Here is an 18245-nt window from a genome sequence, read left to right as displayed (position 1 = left end):
TGTGTACATACTCTATTAAGATACTAAAATGCATACACATTCACTCACACAAATTCTTAAGCCGTAAACACAGACCCATCTTTCTCTGAAACTATTTGAAACAAATCAATGTGAATTAGTTTGTTTAATTAGTCTGCTCTAACTATACTGAGTTAGACCAGGCACAGATGACCATAGCTGACTCATACTGGAACGTACAAAGAGGCTTAAATAATTACATTATAGAAAGGGTATAAATGTCACCATTGGAATAAAACCCAAATAAATAATTTCAGAGGCCAGCTCTGAAAAGTTTGAGTCCTTAGAGAGACAACTGCTTAAATCAGTAATTGTGGGCATACGAATGTTCTTACTTTAATATTTTCTAAAGTATCTATAGTGTTATCTTCTGCATAATTATGTTGAAACAATTTTAAAACCCATATGATGAATCTTAGCAGAACGTCCAGGTTCAGAACTGCATTGTCTCAAAGTCAAGAAGAAAATAATTCTGCCCTACTTGGTTGACATCTTTAAAAGGGAGAGTTTGGAATTTTTCATCTCTACAATAATCTCCTCACCCCTACCGTCACCCACGGTGGTTTCCCAAAGCTACTTACCAATGGGTATCGTGCGGCCCTGGATCTTGTCAGCCCAGCCTGCACAGTAGCGTAATGTTTTTATACAGCCTCCTAAATCCATCAGATATGCATTGGAAAATAGTTTTCCACCATTCATTGACTCCATTGTCTGAAAAAGAGATCACACCCCAAATCTAAACTTCCACAGAAATTTTAGATTAAAAAAAGTCAATATTTTGAGTAATCGTGTGCTAGAGAATTTTGAAAATACTAGAAGAAGTCCTGTAAGCAATCTTTTGTAACCTCCTCTTTTTAAAAAGGAGACTAAAAAAAGAGTTAAAAGGACTTGCTTAAGACCATACTTGCTTAAGGACATAGCAAGATCTGGGTAGAAAAGGTAGTGAGATTCTGGTTTCTAAACCCTCGTGCCCTTCTATCTCATTCTGAACATCCGCCAGTGAACCAGCTTTCTAGGAATTGGTCACAATTTGATATACACACAGCTTGTGAGAGTGGCACTTAGTCTCCTTAGTCAGATCAGAGTTCCAACAAGATTTCACTTATTGTATGATACAACTGTGGGTGACAATTTACTGTCAGTGACCATTAATAATGCCTCAATAATCATTTTTAATTTTTACATCCCATCTGGATATTCACACAAACTTAAGTAACCCCTGGATTTTTTTTTAATCCATGAGTTTCCTTCAACAAAAGTTTAAATTGTGAAACTCTGAGTTTTGCCACTAATATCAAAATTATTGTTTGAATGGTCAGGCTGTAAGGTTCGACATTTTCTAGTCTAGTGCCCTAATGGTTTTAGGATGACCTATCTCTTCTTTTCCTCCTTTTCTTAAGCAGAACTGTAAAGACTTTGGGGCGTAATGTTCTGCTGGGGCAGGAGTGTACAGGTGATAAACTCTTAAATCAGTTCCTTATCTGTTGTACAGTCTTCTCTCTCTGCATTATATTGTATGCTACCTCAAAACTTTATCAAATATGATTTTTGTATGCTTACTCTTTCTTCCCCCTTTATGATCTTATGCTGACAGAGGCAGTCAGCATTCTGTAATTCACAGATCGGATAAATTAGGGAAGGCAAGTTTTAACAAATTCTGCTTTCTTCCTGCAGGATGTTTTGGTTATGGTTGTTGTATTGTGTATAACTTCTAATTCCATATTTTTACATACTGTGAATTATGCTGAATCTTTGATTGGATAATAAATGGCCCTTTGATTAACTATAATTGCTAATGTTGATTTTAAAAAACATAAGCCTTTCTGTTGCCGCCAGTTAAGATTCTAAAGGTAGTAAAAACTTACTCTGAAATCTCATGTTGCTGTTGCTTTGTGTTAAATTGGCTTCTCTAGGAAAAAACAAGGAAACACCTCCCCCACCCATTTTATGTGCTGATTCATATAACTGCTGAAATGTGTTTTAAAAAGCAGTATACATAAAAATAACATTTTTATAAACACATGAATGGATTTTTCTTTATTATTCGCTCTTTCACCTATAAAAAGAACATAATTTATTCAAGACCATTGTGAACATGTACATTTCAGGAAAGGAAAAAGTGGCCATTTTATTAACTGTCTTGGTGGGCTAGATTATGGAGAAATAAGGTTTATTTTAAAGAAATATCCTGGGCACCTTTAACAAACTCCATGAGATTTTTTCACTTGAGGAGTTCAGTGGTCAAGTAAGTTCAAGAAAGCTGGTATATTATTCTAGGATCTTCATGCTGCATGTGACCTTATTTTATAAAGGCTCAGAAATTCTACAGTAAAGGAAAGAAACTTGTTTAATTTGATTTAACTCAGGGTCTGCCCTGGTGGTGCAGTGGTTAAGACTCCACGCTCCCAATGCAGGGGGCCTGGGTTTGATCCCTGGTCAGGGAACTAGATCCCACGTGCATGCCGCAACTAAGGAGCCCGCCTGCCACAACTAAGACCCAGTGCAACTAACTAACTAAATAAATAAAGCAAAAAAAACCAATGTTTAGACTGTAGACTCTATTCTGGGAGTAGACATTAACGTCATCTAAAACCAGAGTGCAGATTACTTACTATCCGAGAATAAGCTCAATGGTACCATTCATATACAAGAGCTGGTAGAAGTCTTTTTGTTTTATTTGTAGAGAGTATATAGTGAACACTAAAATTAAAACAACTCACCAATCCAAACAATGAACGCTTTCTAGAGATTTTGAGTTCTGCGTAGTTCGGTTAATACTCACTGCCAGAAGCAGACGATCTCTTTCGATTAAATCAGCCAACTTGTTTATTAGCCGTCCTCTCTCTGAAGCATCCATAGTACGCCATGGAGAGCCAATCTGAAAAGACTGTCTTGCGGCCTTCACTGCTTTGTCAACATCCTCCTGCAAGTCAAAGAATTCAATTCGTGGGCTAAATATATTAGCAAATCCAGTGGCGATAACCCTATAAAATACACTAAAACTCCTCATAAGCTGTGTCTTCATCAGCCTAATTCCAGCATACTGTACAAACTCAACTACCATATATTGGAATTATACCTGCTGCCTACTCTTTGGAATGATGAGTACCACACACATAGCACATGCTTGATTTCCTAGAATAGAAATATTATATTTTAATAATTCCTATTATTGGCATGCTTACCATATATCAGGTAATGTTCTGATTGCTTTATGAGTTAATTAAATTAACTCATTTAATTCTTTTTTTGTTTTGTTTTGTTTTTTGTGGTACGTGGGCCTCTCACTGTTGTGGCCTCTCCTGTTGCGGAGCACAGGCTCCGGACGCGCAGGCTTAGCAGCCATGGCTCACGGGCCCAGCTGCTCCGCGGCACCTGGGATCTTCTCGGACCAGGGCACGAACCCGTGTCCCCTGCATCGGCAGACGGACTCTCAACCACTGCGCCACCCGAGAAGCCCTCATTTAATTCTTAATAATTTTATGAGACAGATACGTTCCCCATTTTACAGATGAAGAAACTGAAGCAAAGAGAAAGAGGAGATTTGCCCAAGCTCAATAGCTGAAAGTGGCTGAACTGTGTTTTAAAAGGAGCCCAGCTGACTGTAGAGTCTTTGCTCTTCACCACTGCATTTTACTGCTTTGGTGATTGGTTTGTCAAGAGTTCCAGGGAAAGCTCAAGATCTAAAATAGTGAATATCTTCTTGGATCTCTGGTGACTTTAAGGGCTGTGTACTCTAATGAAGAACCTACTGAAGGGTGAATAAGAACTGTGTTTTGCTGTTGAAGAGTAAACGTTATAAACATGTGCTCATTCCTCTTGTTCAGAGGGAAAAAGGCACAGAGGCAGCGGGTCTGGTATAGAGAAAGGGCAGTATATTACAACCTCTCATTTCCCAACTAGGTACAAAGAGTTCCTTTCATTCCCTAACTAGGTAAAGAAATCAGTTTCTTATTATTAAGGCACTGCTTAAAATTACATTAATTCAAGCAAAAGTCAAATAATTGAGTCATTTCACACTCAGTCTTCTTGCCGTCTCTCATCTGTCCTCACTCATACTCTTTTTTCTGAACTGGTTTATTCCTCCTGTTCTTCCCTAGTCTGCCTTAGTTAAATACTTTCCGTGGCCACTCATTCCCATAGATCTTTGTTCAGATCCCATTTGAGCGCCTATAGAATACACTTACTACAAAAATCACTACCTCTTCCATTACTACTTTGTCTTTTTTCCTTCCTCCATCAAATCAGCTGCAAACACTTTAAAGGCATAGATTTTCCCAATCTTCTTTTGCTTATCAGTCTGGTCACTACATGGAGCTATATAAGCTCCACAAATCATGGTACCTCTTAGGCCAGTGGGTTGTCTTTTGTGCAGGAGCCATAGTTTCCTTAAAGAATCTGAAGGGAAAATTGTCCTAAATTTTTTTAAGTTGCTCAAATTAAGCTGAACCCATTTAACGATGATACCTCCCCCTTTGGGAGGCATGGATCTCAGATTAATATTCCCTGCCTTTGATTATATTCAGTCAAGAAGTCCCAAACTGGGAATTCCCTGGTGGTCCAGTGGTTAGGACTCCACACTTCCACTGCAGGGACATGGGTTTGATCCCTGGTTGGAGAATAAAGATCCCAAACTTACAAGTCTGCATATTAAAATACAAGAAAAGTAAATTATCTTTACATTATTTATCACCACACTAAGATGATCTTGGGCCAGAGGGACATTTTAGAAGTATAATTTGGTCTGATTAAGTGATAATATTATCACAATACAGACTACAAGCAAACATTCTTTCAGTGTAACCATCACACACTTGTGTATCTTTTGTTTTTTAGAAAATTTTTTAAATTTAATTTTATTTATTTTTTTATATAGCAGGTTCTTATTAGTCACTTGTGTATCTTACTGTCTAACTTTTGAGAGAATAGCGATTATGTACAATAAAATACATGTATTCTTACTCTCCCTCCCTGAGAAATATATATACAGTCATATTTTGGGCATTCAGTTAATCACATTGATTGCTTATATTTGGACATTGTGTTATGCCATAGGTTCTCACCTTTTCCAAATTATATTGGAAGAGCACTGTTGAAAAAAATTAAAAAGCAAACCACAAGCATCTGAAATTGCCAGCATGACCTGTGGATACCACAGCTTATAAAATACATTCTGCTCTGTGTTTAAAAAGGTCTGTGTGACACAGCTTTCGTATGGATCCTTGTGCTCCGTGTTCCCTCATCAGCCTTAGCCAAATATGGTTTATCATAGGCATCCTGGCCTCTCAAAGGGATATGGAATAATTGGCTTCAAGACAAGGAACTCTGCCATGTGGAAAATATGTTCCTGGAGAATGCTGCTATAAATACAGACGTTTTTGTATCGTGCTTCTCCTTTTCTCATATATTTTATCTTGCTGGCACAGAAATAGAATAATGGTAGGTAATATATAGGTCTGGAACAAAACAACCCTGATCTGAATTCTGGTTCCTCACCTATTAGCTATGTAAGCTTTGAAGCATCCATCTATTCATTCATCCATCTCTCTAAAGATTTGCTAAACACTCTATTCTGTAGCATTCTTATCATCAGGCTGCTAACGATAAAGTAGTGAAGTAAAGAGACTGGCCTTTTGCAAATTCCAATTGTGTGGGAGAAACATACAACCAAATAATCACATCATTATTATAAACCATGAGAAATATTCTGAAGTGAACTATATTGTGATATGACTTCTCTCACCTTTGGTTTTCTTATCTTTAAAATAGGGATAATGTACCTCATGGAGTTGTGTTGAAGATTAAATAAGGTGACACTTGAAACACATTTTCTGTGACAGACATTATGTTAAGTGTTCATTAAATGGTAGTAAGTGCTATTGGAATCAGAGCAGTCAAAACAACCTTAAAATAACTCTCAGCAGTTGTAGTGTGTTTTAATCCTTCCTTTCAGTTTTCACTGCCCTGTATTATTTTAGGCTGTCATTATCTCGTATGGTTGCTAGCCTTCCTAAGTCCATTTTCTTCTCTCCCCAAACTGTCTTGCCTATTGCTACCAGGCTAATCTTCCTCAAATAATTTGACCTTATCACTTTCCCTTTCCAATATTTGCAAATGCCCCCTTAGCCCACAGTCCTTGGGTCAGACTTCTCTTTCTGATTTTCAAAGCCTAGCATTTTGGGGCCCCACTTCACCTACTCAAACTTGTGCTCACATTTTTTCTACTCTGTCTGGCCCAACTACTTCTCACCTTTGCTCCTATAATTCTCCTCACCTAGAATGTTCTACCAGCACACCCCTTTCCTTTCAAAGTCCTACATATTCTTTAAGACCCAGCTCAAATATCACAACCTACCTACACCCTTGCCAGATTAATCCAGCTTGATAATAGCTACTAGTTAAGAGCTTACTAAGTTCCTGGCACTATGCTAAACCCTTTATAACCCCACAGTTACTGCTGTAGTTAAGCATCACAGACCTTGTTTTATAGGACATGAAATCTGGCAGATAGTAGAACCAAAATTTAGTCCCAAATCTGACTCCAAAATCCAGTTGTATAGCTCTTCAAGGCTATCCTGATAATGATCTCATTTGCAATGAATACTCACTGCTATCTCTATTATAAGCTATAATACTTCTTACTATTTGGGTCTACAATAGGCAGGTTATAAATATTTAATAAGTTTATTATGCATCTTATAAACTCATTTTGTTACATTGATTTTATATAAGCATGCTCCTTATATAAATAATTTTCTTATATTGATATTTACAAAATAATTCATATCTTAATTGATTCCATTATATAACAAAGCTTTTACATTAACCAAAACTATTAGGCATAAGGGGTTTTTGTAAATTATTATTATTTTTTTTTTTATTCCAAGACTACTATTTCTTGGATTTTTAATCCAGGACTAGCATTTCCAAGGACATAATTTTTTAACTAACTAGAAAACAATTTGATACCATTAACTCAGATTTTCTACCATCAATAATACTTTTACCTTACAGTGTTTAAAATGTTCCTTTTTGAAGTAGGGACCACAAGTTGAAAAGATGAAATTAAGGAAGGACTGAACTCTTCCATCCCTCCCAGACTGTGCATTTCCATATGAAATTTGTTCAGATTTGGAGAAAGTAGTTATCAGACCAGTTTTACACCTGTCATAGGCATTTACTTTAATGGACATTTACTTTTATCCCCACCAATTATTTGTTAGGTCATGCTTTAGTATTAAAAGCAGTTTTCGGGATTAGTCAATATAGCCCAAAAGAGCCACTGAAGTGAAAAGAAAACAGTTCCCACCCCCATCTGTGCTTTTCTTTGTAACCTGCATTTGTTCTTGCCCTTCCTCCTTTCTTTATAGTACCATTGAAAGGCGGTATGTAGCCCATTGTTAGCTCCATTCTACTCATCAATTAAATCCTTAAAACCTCTTGGCTCATTATCTAAAGAGTCAGTTCCAGAATATTAGGTTTACTGTGACCATGTAATTTACTAGATTTGTACCTTTCACTAAGCAACGTTGGAAGTTACTATACATTTGTCAGCAAAATTGTGAGAACAGCAGTAAAATTATTTTAAAGCAAATGCTGGTAGATCATTTCAAAAAAGAATATGACGACAAGAGCACTGGATCTTAAGCAAACAGTTGCTTACTATGGACAGTTTATACCATAAACAATCTAACTTGAGAGATCAAGTATCCAGCCAACTCCATTAGCACGGTGACCTGATTTGAAGCTTTGCTGAACTTTAATGAATGTTTTTAAACCACATTTGCCCAGACAGTTCTGCCCTAGTAAGAGCAGGAATAATTGTCAATAAGCAGAGAGCAAATAGATATCAAATATTTTTAAAGCTTCAGGTGTGATCATCAGCTTTCCCTCACTACACTTTAGGAAAAGAGTAAATCTCACCAATGATACCAAGAAAAGTCCTCAGATTGCCTGACAAGATTTCACCTGGAATTCCAGGCACAGATTTGTTTTACTGAGGAAACTAATCTCAGAAGCTAGTGGCAAAGCAAGATGTCCAAGGCCCAAGAGCTAAAGCATCAAGAATTGTTTTTTTCTTTTGTTAATGCAAACTGCACACAGTCTGCAGTCTCCCTCCTGAGTGGCATTTATACCTCTGGAGAGAAAGCGTAGGCAGCTGTCAGGGGCTCAGCTCTGCCCTCATCTTGTCCTTTATTGCATTTCCCACCTCTTCAGAGCCACTCAAGCAACTAGAAGGACATTTGAGGTCACGTAATTCTGGGTAGACCTCTAGAAGTCTATGATAAAAACTATTCTTCTTTATTGAATGTGAAGAATCAATTTTTCTCTGATTTCTGGGAATGCCTAATAGGACCCAGGGTTCTGGGTTTCCTAGAGCACATTGCTAGGGATCATCAGTATTTTTCTGCCTAAGTTTGGTCTTGTGCCATTTCATGGAGATGCAGAGTGATTATCATAGCACAGTTTCTAATCATCAACTTTCTTACCTGTCAAAACCCATGCTTCCTCTTAAATGCTAACACCTGAGAGGAGATACAGCTTACAATTTAATACATTAGTTCAGTGGTTATCAAGGTGTATTCCCTACCCTCACCCCAAACAGCAGCATCAGCATCAGCTAAGAATTTGTCAGAAACACAAATTCTCAGGTCTCACCCTAGAATTATTGAAACAAACTCAGGGTGGGTGGGGTCCAGGGATCTGTGTTTAACAAGCCTTCCAAGAAGTTCTAAAGCAACCAAAATTTCAAGAATCACTGCTTTACTCAGTAGTCATTTTAGTACTAGATTCCTAAGGTAAGGTGTATGAGGTGTATGGAAACAAAGCTTGATGAAAGAGAAAATGATTTCATTTATCCATTATCTATAGGGTGTTAGATACCATGGGCATAAAGGTGAGATGTAATGTCAATCTCTACAAGAAGCATATTGTCTCAGACAAATTAACCAATAAGCAGTAAAACACAAGGGATAGAATATAAGTATAAGTGATGTTCTGTAATGACATAGAAGAGAGCAATTCTACCTGCAAAGGTTAGAGAAGGCTTTAAAGAAGTGTAATACCTATAATGATTGAGGCTACATTATATGCCTGGCACTGTTAAAACACTACGTATTTTCTTATTTAAGCTCCCCCAAGTTTTTCCTATCTCCCTGTTTTGCACAAAAAGGAACAGGAACTCAAAGAGGGTAAATGGTAAATGCAAATGTGGAACTTCTGTGTCCTTACCACAGATGGTGACTTGAACTAGGTCTCAAGGACTGCACTGTGGCTGTGGCCCAGAGGCAGCGATCAACATGCAATGTTTGGGGCATGGTACTGGGCACCGTAAGGTTGGAACTCTTACATTGATGAGGAAAAATGGAAGCCAGAAACAAAGGTTTCCCCCACGCCCCCCAGAGGCAATGAGAAGCCCTTGAAGAATTTATGCACGGGTGAACTCTGATATATAGAAAGGGAAATCTGAAAGCAGGTGACGTGTGTCTCCATTCTATGTTGCTTCTACTTCTCAAGCTGCTGACCCCTCTGTCTAAACTCTGCATCCTTGCCCCTTGAGGCATGGGTCTTATTTCTTCTGATAACACTGCAACCTGAATCCAGGGCCTTTCCTAAATCCCAAAGAGCCCCTCAGGTCTATCACTATTTTCAAAAAGGTTTGCAAGGTGTAATACCTTGAGATTAGTTGATTGGGAAGAAGATAGCAAAAGAATGGAGACAGAACAGGAACACATGATTGCTACCATGAACTGAACATAGTGTCGGAAGTAGTATTATCCTTGGATTTTGCTGACTTCATCTTCCAATAAGTAGTCTTTTCATGCGGCAAAATATTTTACCTCTTTATATCTTATATAACAGAAATTAAAAGCTTGATAACATCTGTACAGCTAAAGACCAGAAAAATCATTTCAAATTAGACCATATGCTTTTTAAGGTATGTGTTCAGATAAAAATTCTGAAGGCTTTTATACTCTCTTCACTCCCTGGCCTATTTAATATTACCCTCTCTTTTATAATAATCACAAGGTAAGGCAGTAGCCCTGCCAGACACAGGCTCTGGGGACAGAAGCACAGCAGCTGAATGCTGATTTCATTATTTATTAGCAATATCTTCTTGAGTAAATTACTCAACCTTTTCATTCTGCTGTTTCATCATCATTTGTAAAAGTGGCTAACAGCAGTATGTAGGGTTGCTTTGTGTATTAAATTTTTTTTTGATTTGTATTAAAAATTATCATTATAAAAGTTAATTTTTGTTGTTAGTATTATTAGCTAGCAAGCAACAACACTTAATTTGTGATTCAATTTAAGTCACTTTAAAATTCAATTTTTAAGGTACTGATCAATATAAATTCAATGATTTTTAATGAAATAACTTGGCAATGTATCATTACAAAAGCCCTATATTAAGATTTTTTAGTTTCCTTTTGCAACTTAAAAAATTTTGTATGAATAAAGGATTTCTCTGCTTTTTAAATGTATGACCACTCACTTCATATGCAGTCTATTTGTACAATAAATACAGACACTATTTCAATTGAAAAGCAAGGAAAATAATATGAAAAGGATCACCACACCCAGAAGCACAAGCACAGGCTCATCATCATTGCATGACTAGTGAGTACCCATTATGTACCAAGAACATTTCCCCAGATGACCTGGAAACCATGTTTTCATGACATGTCTGTTTGAACATGGAAGGAGATTGGGAGCTCAGAATGGTGGCATAAAATGGAACTAGTGTTATAAAACTTACCTTATCTCCTTCTTCTACCTCGCATAGTTTCTCCTCAGTTGCAGGATTAAAGACTGGAAATTTCTTGCCACTCACTGAACTATGCCATTCATTGTTTATGAATATCTGCAGAGAAGGAGAAAAGGTAAATAAAAAGGTATTTAAGGGCAGAGTCAAGATGGCGGTGTGGGAAGACATGGGGTTAGCATCTCCCCACAACTAGGGTGACTGCCAGCTGCTGGTGGGGGACTCTGACGCCCAAGGAGATGGGAGGAACCCCAGAGTGAACCGGTAGGATGTAGGGGGACTGAGCGGGGAGGGGAAGTGGAGGCCAGACAGGATCGGTGCCCCTGAGGCCGGGGAGATCAGGAGAGGCAGGTAGGAGAGACTCTCTGGGAAGAGCGGGAGAGGAGCGAAGGGAGATTGCCTGGCCCACTTGGGCACAGGGAGCCTGCTGAGCTCCGGGGTTGATCCCCTGCCCTCCAAAGCCCCCTCCAGGCCATGTGTGTCCTTGGGGGCATAGGAGGGAGGCTCGGGGAGATCAGGAGAGGCAGATGGGAGGGGCCCTCCCAGACCCCAGACCAGAGGAGCAGTAGAGGAGAGGAGGACATTTTCCCCGCCCACTCAAGCCCAGGAAGCCTGCTGGGCTCCCAGGTGAGGTCCCCTGCCCTCTGAGACCAGGGGTGGGGGGCACACCTGTGCCCCTTCTGTTCCTTGAGCCTAAGCCCCACCCTCCCATGCCCCCAGGGCCTTTTCCAGCCCTGTGGGTCCTGAGCACTGGCCCCGCCCACCATTCAAACCTCACCCTTGCTTAGGCCCCACCCTCCACAGCCAAGGCCTTCCCCACCTTTTTTTTCTTTTCCCTCCTCCTCTTTTTTACTATTGCGGCACTGATGTACCTTCCAGTTGTTGATTCATCTATATTTTTATTTTTACATTCTTTCTAACATATCTGTTACTTTCCTAGTCTAATTTTATTTTTTACTTTGTTATTGTTTTGGGTTTGTTTTTTTTTTTGCCACACCACACGGCTTGAGGGATCTTGGTTCATGGAGCCCAGGGTCGGGTGGAAGCTCCATGAACTTGGAGCTCCAAGTCCAACACACTGGACTAACAGAGAACCTCAGACCCCAGGGAATATATTCATCAGAGTGAAGTCTCACAGAGGTCCTCATCTCAGCACCAAGACCCAGCTCTACTCAATAGCCTACAAACTCCAGTGTTGGAAGCCTCAGGCCAAACAACCAGTAAAACAGGAACACAATCCCACTCATCAAAAAAAAAAGATGAGATGGCAAAATAATGTCACAGATGAAGGAGCAAGGTGAAAACCTACAAGACCAAATAAATAAAGAGGAAAGAGGCAATCTACCTGAAAAAGAATTCAGAGTAATGACAGTAAAGATGATCCAGAATCTCAGAAATAGAATGGAAGCATGGATTGAGAAAATACAAGAAATGTTTAACAAAGATCTAGAAGAGAACTAAAGAACAAACAAACAGAGATGAACAACACAATACCTGAAATGAAAAATACACTAGAAGGAATCAATAACAGAATAACTGAGGCAGAAGAACGAATAAGTGAGCTGGAAGACAAAATGGTATAAATAACTGCCGAGGAGCAGAGTAAAGAAAAAAGAATGAAAAGAATTGAAGACAATCTCAGAGACCTCTGGGACAACACTAAATGCACCAACATTCAAATTATAGGGGTCCCAGAAGAAGAAGAGAAAAAGAAAGGGTCTGAGAAAATGTTTGAAGAGATTATAGTGGAAAACTTCCCTAACATGGGAAAGGAAATAGTCACCCAAGTCCAGGAAGCACAGAGAGCCCCATACAGGATGAACCCTAGGAGAAACACACCAAGACACATATTAATCAAACTAACAAAAATTAAATTCAAAGAAAAAATATTAAAAGCAGCAAGAGAAAACCAAAAAATAACATACAAAGGAATCCCCATAAGGTTATCAGCTGATTTTTCAGTGGAAACTCTGCAGGCCAGAAGGGAGTGGCAGGATATACTTAAAGTGATGAAAGCGGAAAAACCTGCAACCAAGATTACCCAGCATGGATGTCATTCAGATTCGATGGAGAAGTTAAAAGCTTTTCAGACAAGCAAAAGCTAAGAGAATTCAGCACCACCAAACCAGCTTTACAACAAATGCTAAAGAAACTTCTCTAAGCAGTAAACACAAGAGAAGAACAAGACCCACAAAAACAAACCCAAAACAATTAAGAAAACGGTAATAGGAATATACATATCTATAATAACCTTGAATGTAAGTGGATTAAATGCTCCAACCAAAAGACACAGGCTCGCTGAATGGATACAAAAACAAGACCTATCTATATGCTGTCTACAAGAGACCCACTTCAGACCTAGGGACACATAGAGACTGAAAATGAGGGGGTGGAAAAAGATATTCCATGCAAATGGAAATCAAAAGAAAGCTGGAGTAGCAATACTCGTATCAGATAAAATAGACTTTAAAATAAAGACTGTTACAAGAGGTAAGGAGGGACACTACATAATGATCAAAGGCTCAATCCAAGAAGAAGATATAATAATTATAAATGTTTATGCACCCAACATAGGAGAAATTCAATACATAAAGAAAATGCTAACAACCATGAAAGGAGAAATCAACAGTAACAAAATAATAGTAGAGGACTTTAACACCCCAATTACACCAATGGACAGATCATCCAAACAGAAAATAAATAAGGAAACACAAGCTTTAAATGACACAAGACCAGATAGATCTAACTGATATTTATAAAACATTCCACCCAAAAGTGACAGAATACACTTTCTTCTCAAGTGCACACAAACATTTTCCAGGATACATCACATCTTGGGTCACAAATCAAGCCTCGGAAAATTTAAGAAAATTGAAATTGTATCAAGCATCTATTCTGACCACAACGTTATGAGATTGGAAATCAATTACAGGGAAAAACACCGTAAGAAACAAAAATACATGGAGGCTAAAGAGTGTGCTACTAAATAATCAAGAGATCTCTGAAGAAATCAAAGAAGAAACAAAGAAATACATAGAAACAAGTGACAACAAAAACATGATGACCCAAAACCTATGGGATGAAGCAAAGGCAGTTCTAAGAGGGAAGTTTACAGCAATTCAGTCTCACCTCAAGAAACAAGAAAAATCCCAAATAAACAATCTAATGCTACACTTAAATCACTTGAGAAAGAAGAAGAGAATGCAAAGTCAGTAGAAGGAAAGAAATCATAAAGATCAGAGCAGAAATAAATGAAATAGAAATGAAGAAAACAATAGCAAAGATCAATAAAACTAAAAGCTGGTTCTTTGAGAAGATAAACAAAATTGATAAACCCTTAGCCAGACTTATCAAGAAAAAAAGGGAGAGGAAGCAAATCACTAAAATTAGAAATGAAAAAGGAGAAATCACAACTGACACTGCAGAAATACAAAGGATTATAAGAGACTACTACATACAATTATATGCCAATAAAATGGAGAACCACAAAGAAATGGACAAATTCTTGGAAAGGTACAATTTTCCAAGACAGAACCAGGAAGAATTAGAAAATATAAACAACCTATCACAAGTAATGAAATTGAAACCATAATGAAAAATCTTCCAACAAACAAAAGTCTAGGACCAGATGGCTTCACAGGCGAATTCTATCAAACACTTAGAGAAAAGCTAGCACTGATCCTTCTCAAACTCTTCCAAAAAATTGCAGAGGGAGAAACACTCCCAAATTCATTCTGCGAGGCCACCATCACCCTGATACCAAAAGCAGACAAAGATGTCACAAAGAAAGAAAACTACAGGCCAATATCACTGATGAACATAGATGCAAAAATCCTCAACAAAATACTAGCAAACAGAATCCAACAACACAGTAAAAGGATCATACACCATGATCAAATGGGATTTATCCCAGGGATGCACGGATTTGTCAATATATGCAAATCAATCAGTGTGATACAACATATGAACAAACTGCAGAATAAAAAATCATATGATCATCTCAATAGGTGCAGGAAAAGCTTTTGACAAAATCCAACACACATTTATGATAAAAAACTCTCCAGATAGTGGGCATAGAGGGAAACTACCTCAACATAATAAAGGCCATATATGACAAACCCACAGCAAGCATCATACTCAATGGTGAAAAACTAAAAGCATTTCCACTAAGATCAGGAATAAGACAGTATGTCCACTCTCACCACTCTTATTCAACAAGGTTTTGGAAGTCCTAGCCGTGGCAATCAGAGAAGAAAAAGAAATAAAAAGAATACAAATTGGAAAAGAAGAAGTAAAATTGTCACTGTTTGCAGGTGACATGATACTATACATAGAAAATCCTAAAGACGCCAACAGAAATCTACTAGAACTAATGAATGAATTTGGTAAGGTTGTAGGATACAAAATTAATGCACAGAAATCTCTGGCTTTCCTATACACCAACAACAAAAACTCAGAAATAGAAATTAAGTAAACACTCCCATTTACCACTGCAACAAAAAGAATAAAATACCGAGGAATTAACCTGCCTAAGGAGGCAAAAGACTTACTCAGAAAACTATAAAACACTGATGAAAGAAATCAAAGATGACATAAACAGATGGAGAAATATACCATGTTCTTGGATTGGAAGAATCAACACCGTGAAAATGTGTATACTACCCAAAGCAATCTACAGATTCAGTGCAATCCCTATCAAACTACCAATGGCATTCTCCACAGAATTAGAACAAAAAATCTTACAATTCGTATGGAAACACAAAAGACCCCGAATAGCCAAAGCAATCTTGAGAAAGAAAAACAGAGTTGAAGAAATCAGGCTCCCTGACTCCAAACTATACCACAAAGCTACAGTAATCAGGACAGTATGATACTGGCACAAAAACAGAAATATAGATCTATAGTACGGGATAGAAAGCCCAGAGATAAACCCACGCACATATGGGCACCTAATTTACGACAAAGGAGGCAAAGAACATACAGTGGAGAAAAGACAGCCTCTTCAATAAGTGGTGCTGGGAAAACTGGACAGCTACATGTAAAAGAATGAAATTAGAACACTCCCTAACACCATACACAAAAATAAACTCCAAATGGATTAAAGACTCAAATGTAAAACAGACACCATAAAACTTTTAGAGGAAAACATAGGAAAAACACTCTTTGACAAAAACCACAGCAAGATCTTTTTTGACCCACCTCCTAGAGTGACAGAAATAAAAAAAATTAATAAACAAATGGGACTTAAAAGCCTTTGTACAGCAAAGGAAACCATAAACAAAACAAAAAGACAACCCTCAGAATGGGAGAAAATATTTGCAAATGAATCAACAGACAAAGGATTAATCTCCAAAATACACAAACAGCTCATGGAGCTCAATATCAAAAAGACAAACAACCCAATCGAAAAATGGGTGGAAGATCTAAACAGATATTTGACCAAGGAAGATAAAGATGGCCAAGAGGCACATGAAAAAATGCTCAACATCACTAATTATTAGAGACATGCAAATCAAAACTACAATGAGGTATCACCTCACGCCAGTCAGAATGGCCATTATCAAAAAACCTAGAAACAATAAATTCTGGAAAGGGTGTGGTGAAAAGGGAACCCTCCTACACTGTTGGTGGGAATGTAAATTGATACAACCACTATGGAGAAGAGTATGGAGTTTCCTTAAAAAACTAAAAATAGATCTACCATATGACCCAGCACCCCACCACTGGTCATATACCCTGAGAAAACCATAATTCAAAAAGAGACATGCAGCACAATGTTCATTGCAGCACTCTTTACAATAGCCAGGACATGGAACCAACCTAAATGTCCATCAGCAGATGAATGGATAAAGAAGATGTGGCACATATATACAATGGAATATTTCTTAGCCATAATAAGAAACAAAATTGAGTTATTTGTAGTGAGGTGGATGGACCTAGAGTCTCTCATGCAGAGTGAAGTAAGTCAGAAAGAAAAAAACAAATACCATGTGCTAACATATACGTGGAATCTAAAAAAAAAAAAATGGTACTGATGAACTTAGTTGCAGGGCAGGAATAAAGAGGTAGGCATGGAGAATGGACTTGAGGACATGGGGTGGGAGGGTGAAGCTGGGGTGAAGTGAGAGTAGCATCGACATATATACTCTGCCGAACGTAAAATAGTTGGCTGGTGGGAAGCAGCAGCATAGCACAGGGAGATCAGCTCGGTGCTTTGAGATGACCTAGAGGGGTGGCATAGGGAGGATGAGAGGGAAGCTCAAGAGGGAGGGGATATGGGGACATGTGTATGCATATGGCTGATTTGCTTTTTTGTGCAACAGAAACTAACATGGTATTATGAAGCAATTATACTCCAATAAAGACCTATTTTTTAAAAAGGCATTTAAATAATGCAGCAAATTTCGGAAACTCTTTATAAACTTAAAGCACTACAGAATGCATAGGTGAAGCCAATATTACATCCTCACCTCCCTCACCTACCTGCCCCCTCCAAGAATATTTTAGCCGTTTAAGACATTTTACACACACACACACACACACACGCATGCACACATACACACAGTAAGATAAGGTAATACTTTAAAATTTCACTAAGATATGAGGTCATTTAAAGAATAGAAAATACAGACTGGAGAAGACAAACTAGAAAAAGATGCTGTTAGCCATAAATCTGAGGTAAGAGCGAAGGCTTGAGTGGGCTTGATCTTTATGAATCACTGTCTGTTTTCTACTTAAGATTCTGAACATGCTCATTTTGGGCTACTGGTGATTTGGTATCATAAGTGACTATTTTTTGATCCTTTATTTTACTGTCTTGAAAGTAGCCTGAGGGAGGATTTTAAAAGAAGATTGCTTAGAAAAAAATTGGCTTAGTGACATTTTTTCATCGACTTTTTAAAGACATAAGGGTTTCATTCTCCTTTTTAAAAGATTATCTAATAAATTATTTGTCCTCATTTGAAATCAGGTACTAGATTTCTTAGAGCTATCTATGAGAAAGAGACCTGCATCTAAAGAAACAGAAGGATCTAGAAAATAATGGAATTTTGTTTTTTGTACACAATAAAAAAATAAGAATATTAAGAAGTGTTAGTATGTCATCATTTAAAAAGTCTGAGTTTCAACTTTTGCAGCCCTGAATTTGCATTTCATTATGGAAATTAATAGAGCTTTGATATTCATCTTTTCATAGAATAAAAACATTTGATGAGGCCAAATTAAGAAGTACCACTTATATGATGAATAAAGTTATGTTTGTCTGTTTTTCTGGTTTATCCTCAGAATAAAAAATTCCCAGCCAAAGTGTCCAAGGTGTGCAGCACAATCCCAGTCCTCAAGTGACCTTAACCTCAGTAAAGAACTCTTAAATAAATAACTTAAAATTGAATCAAAGAACCTAGAATCCAGTAGCTACGTATGGGTAATATCTATAATATTCTGCACATGAGTACACTCTGAT

At 37.8% G+C, this 18245-nt stretch overlaps 1 protein-coding gene across 1 annotated transcript in view; it reads right to left on the bottom strand.

Moving 5' to 3' along the window:
- Positions 1 to 18245, bottom strand: part of ALDH1A1 (aldehyde dehydrogenase 1 family member A1) — a 54026-nt gene that overhangs the window by 24248 nt on the left and 11533 nt on the right. The window contains exons 2-4 of the mRNA XM_060154973.1: positions 10778 to 10882; positions 2801 to 2941; positions 600 to 729 (exon numbers count right to left, since the gene is read on the bottom strand). Coding sequence (XP_060010956.1) covers positions 600 to 729; positions 2801 to 2941; positions 10778 to 10882 — 376 coding nt within the window. The remainder of the gene's footprint in view (positions 1 to 599; positions 730 to 2800; positions 2942 to 10777; positions 10883 to 18245) is intronic.

This window comes from Lagenorhynchus albirostris, chromosome 7 (assembly GCF_949774975.1).
Source record: "Lagenorhynchus albirostris chromosome 7, mLagAlb1.1, whole genome shotgun sequence".
NCBI classification, from domain to species: Eukaryota; Metazoa; Chordata; class Mammalia; order Artiodactyla; family Delphinidae; genus Lagenorhynchus; species Lagenorhynchus albirostris.
Note: the sequence above shows the minus strand (reverse complement) of the source record. Positions and strands in the feature narration are given on the sequence as shown.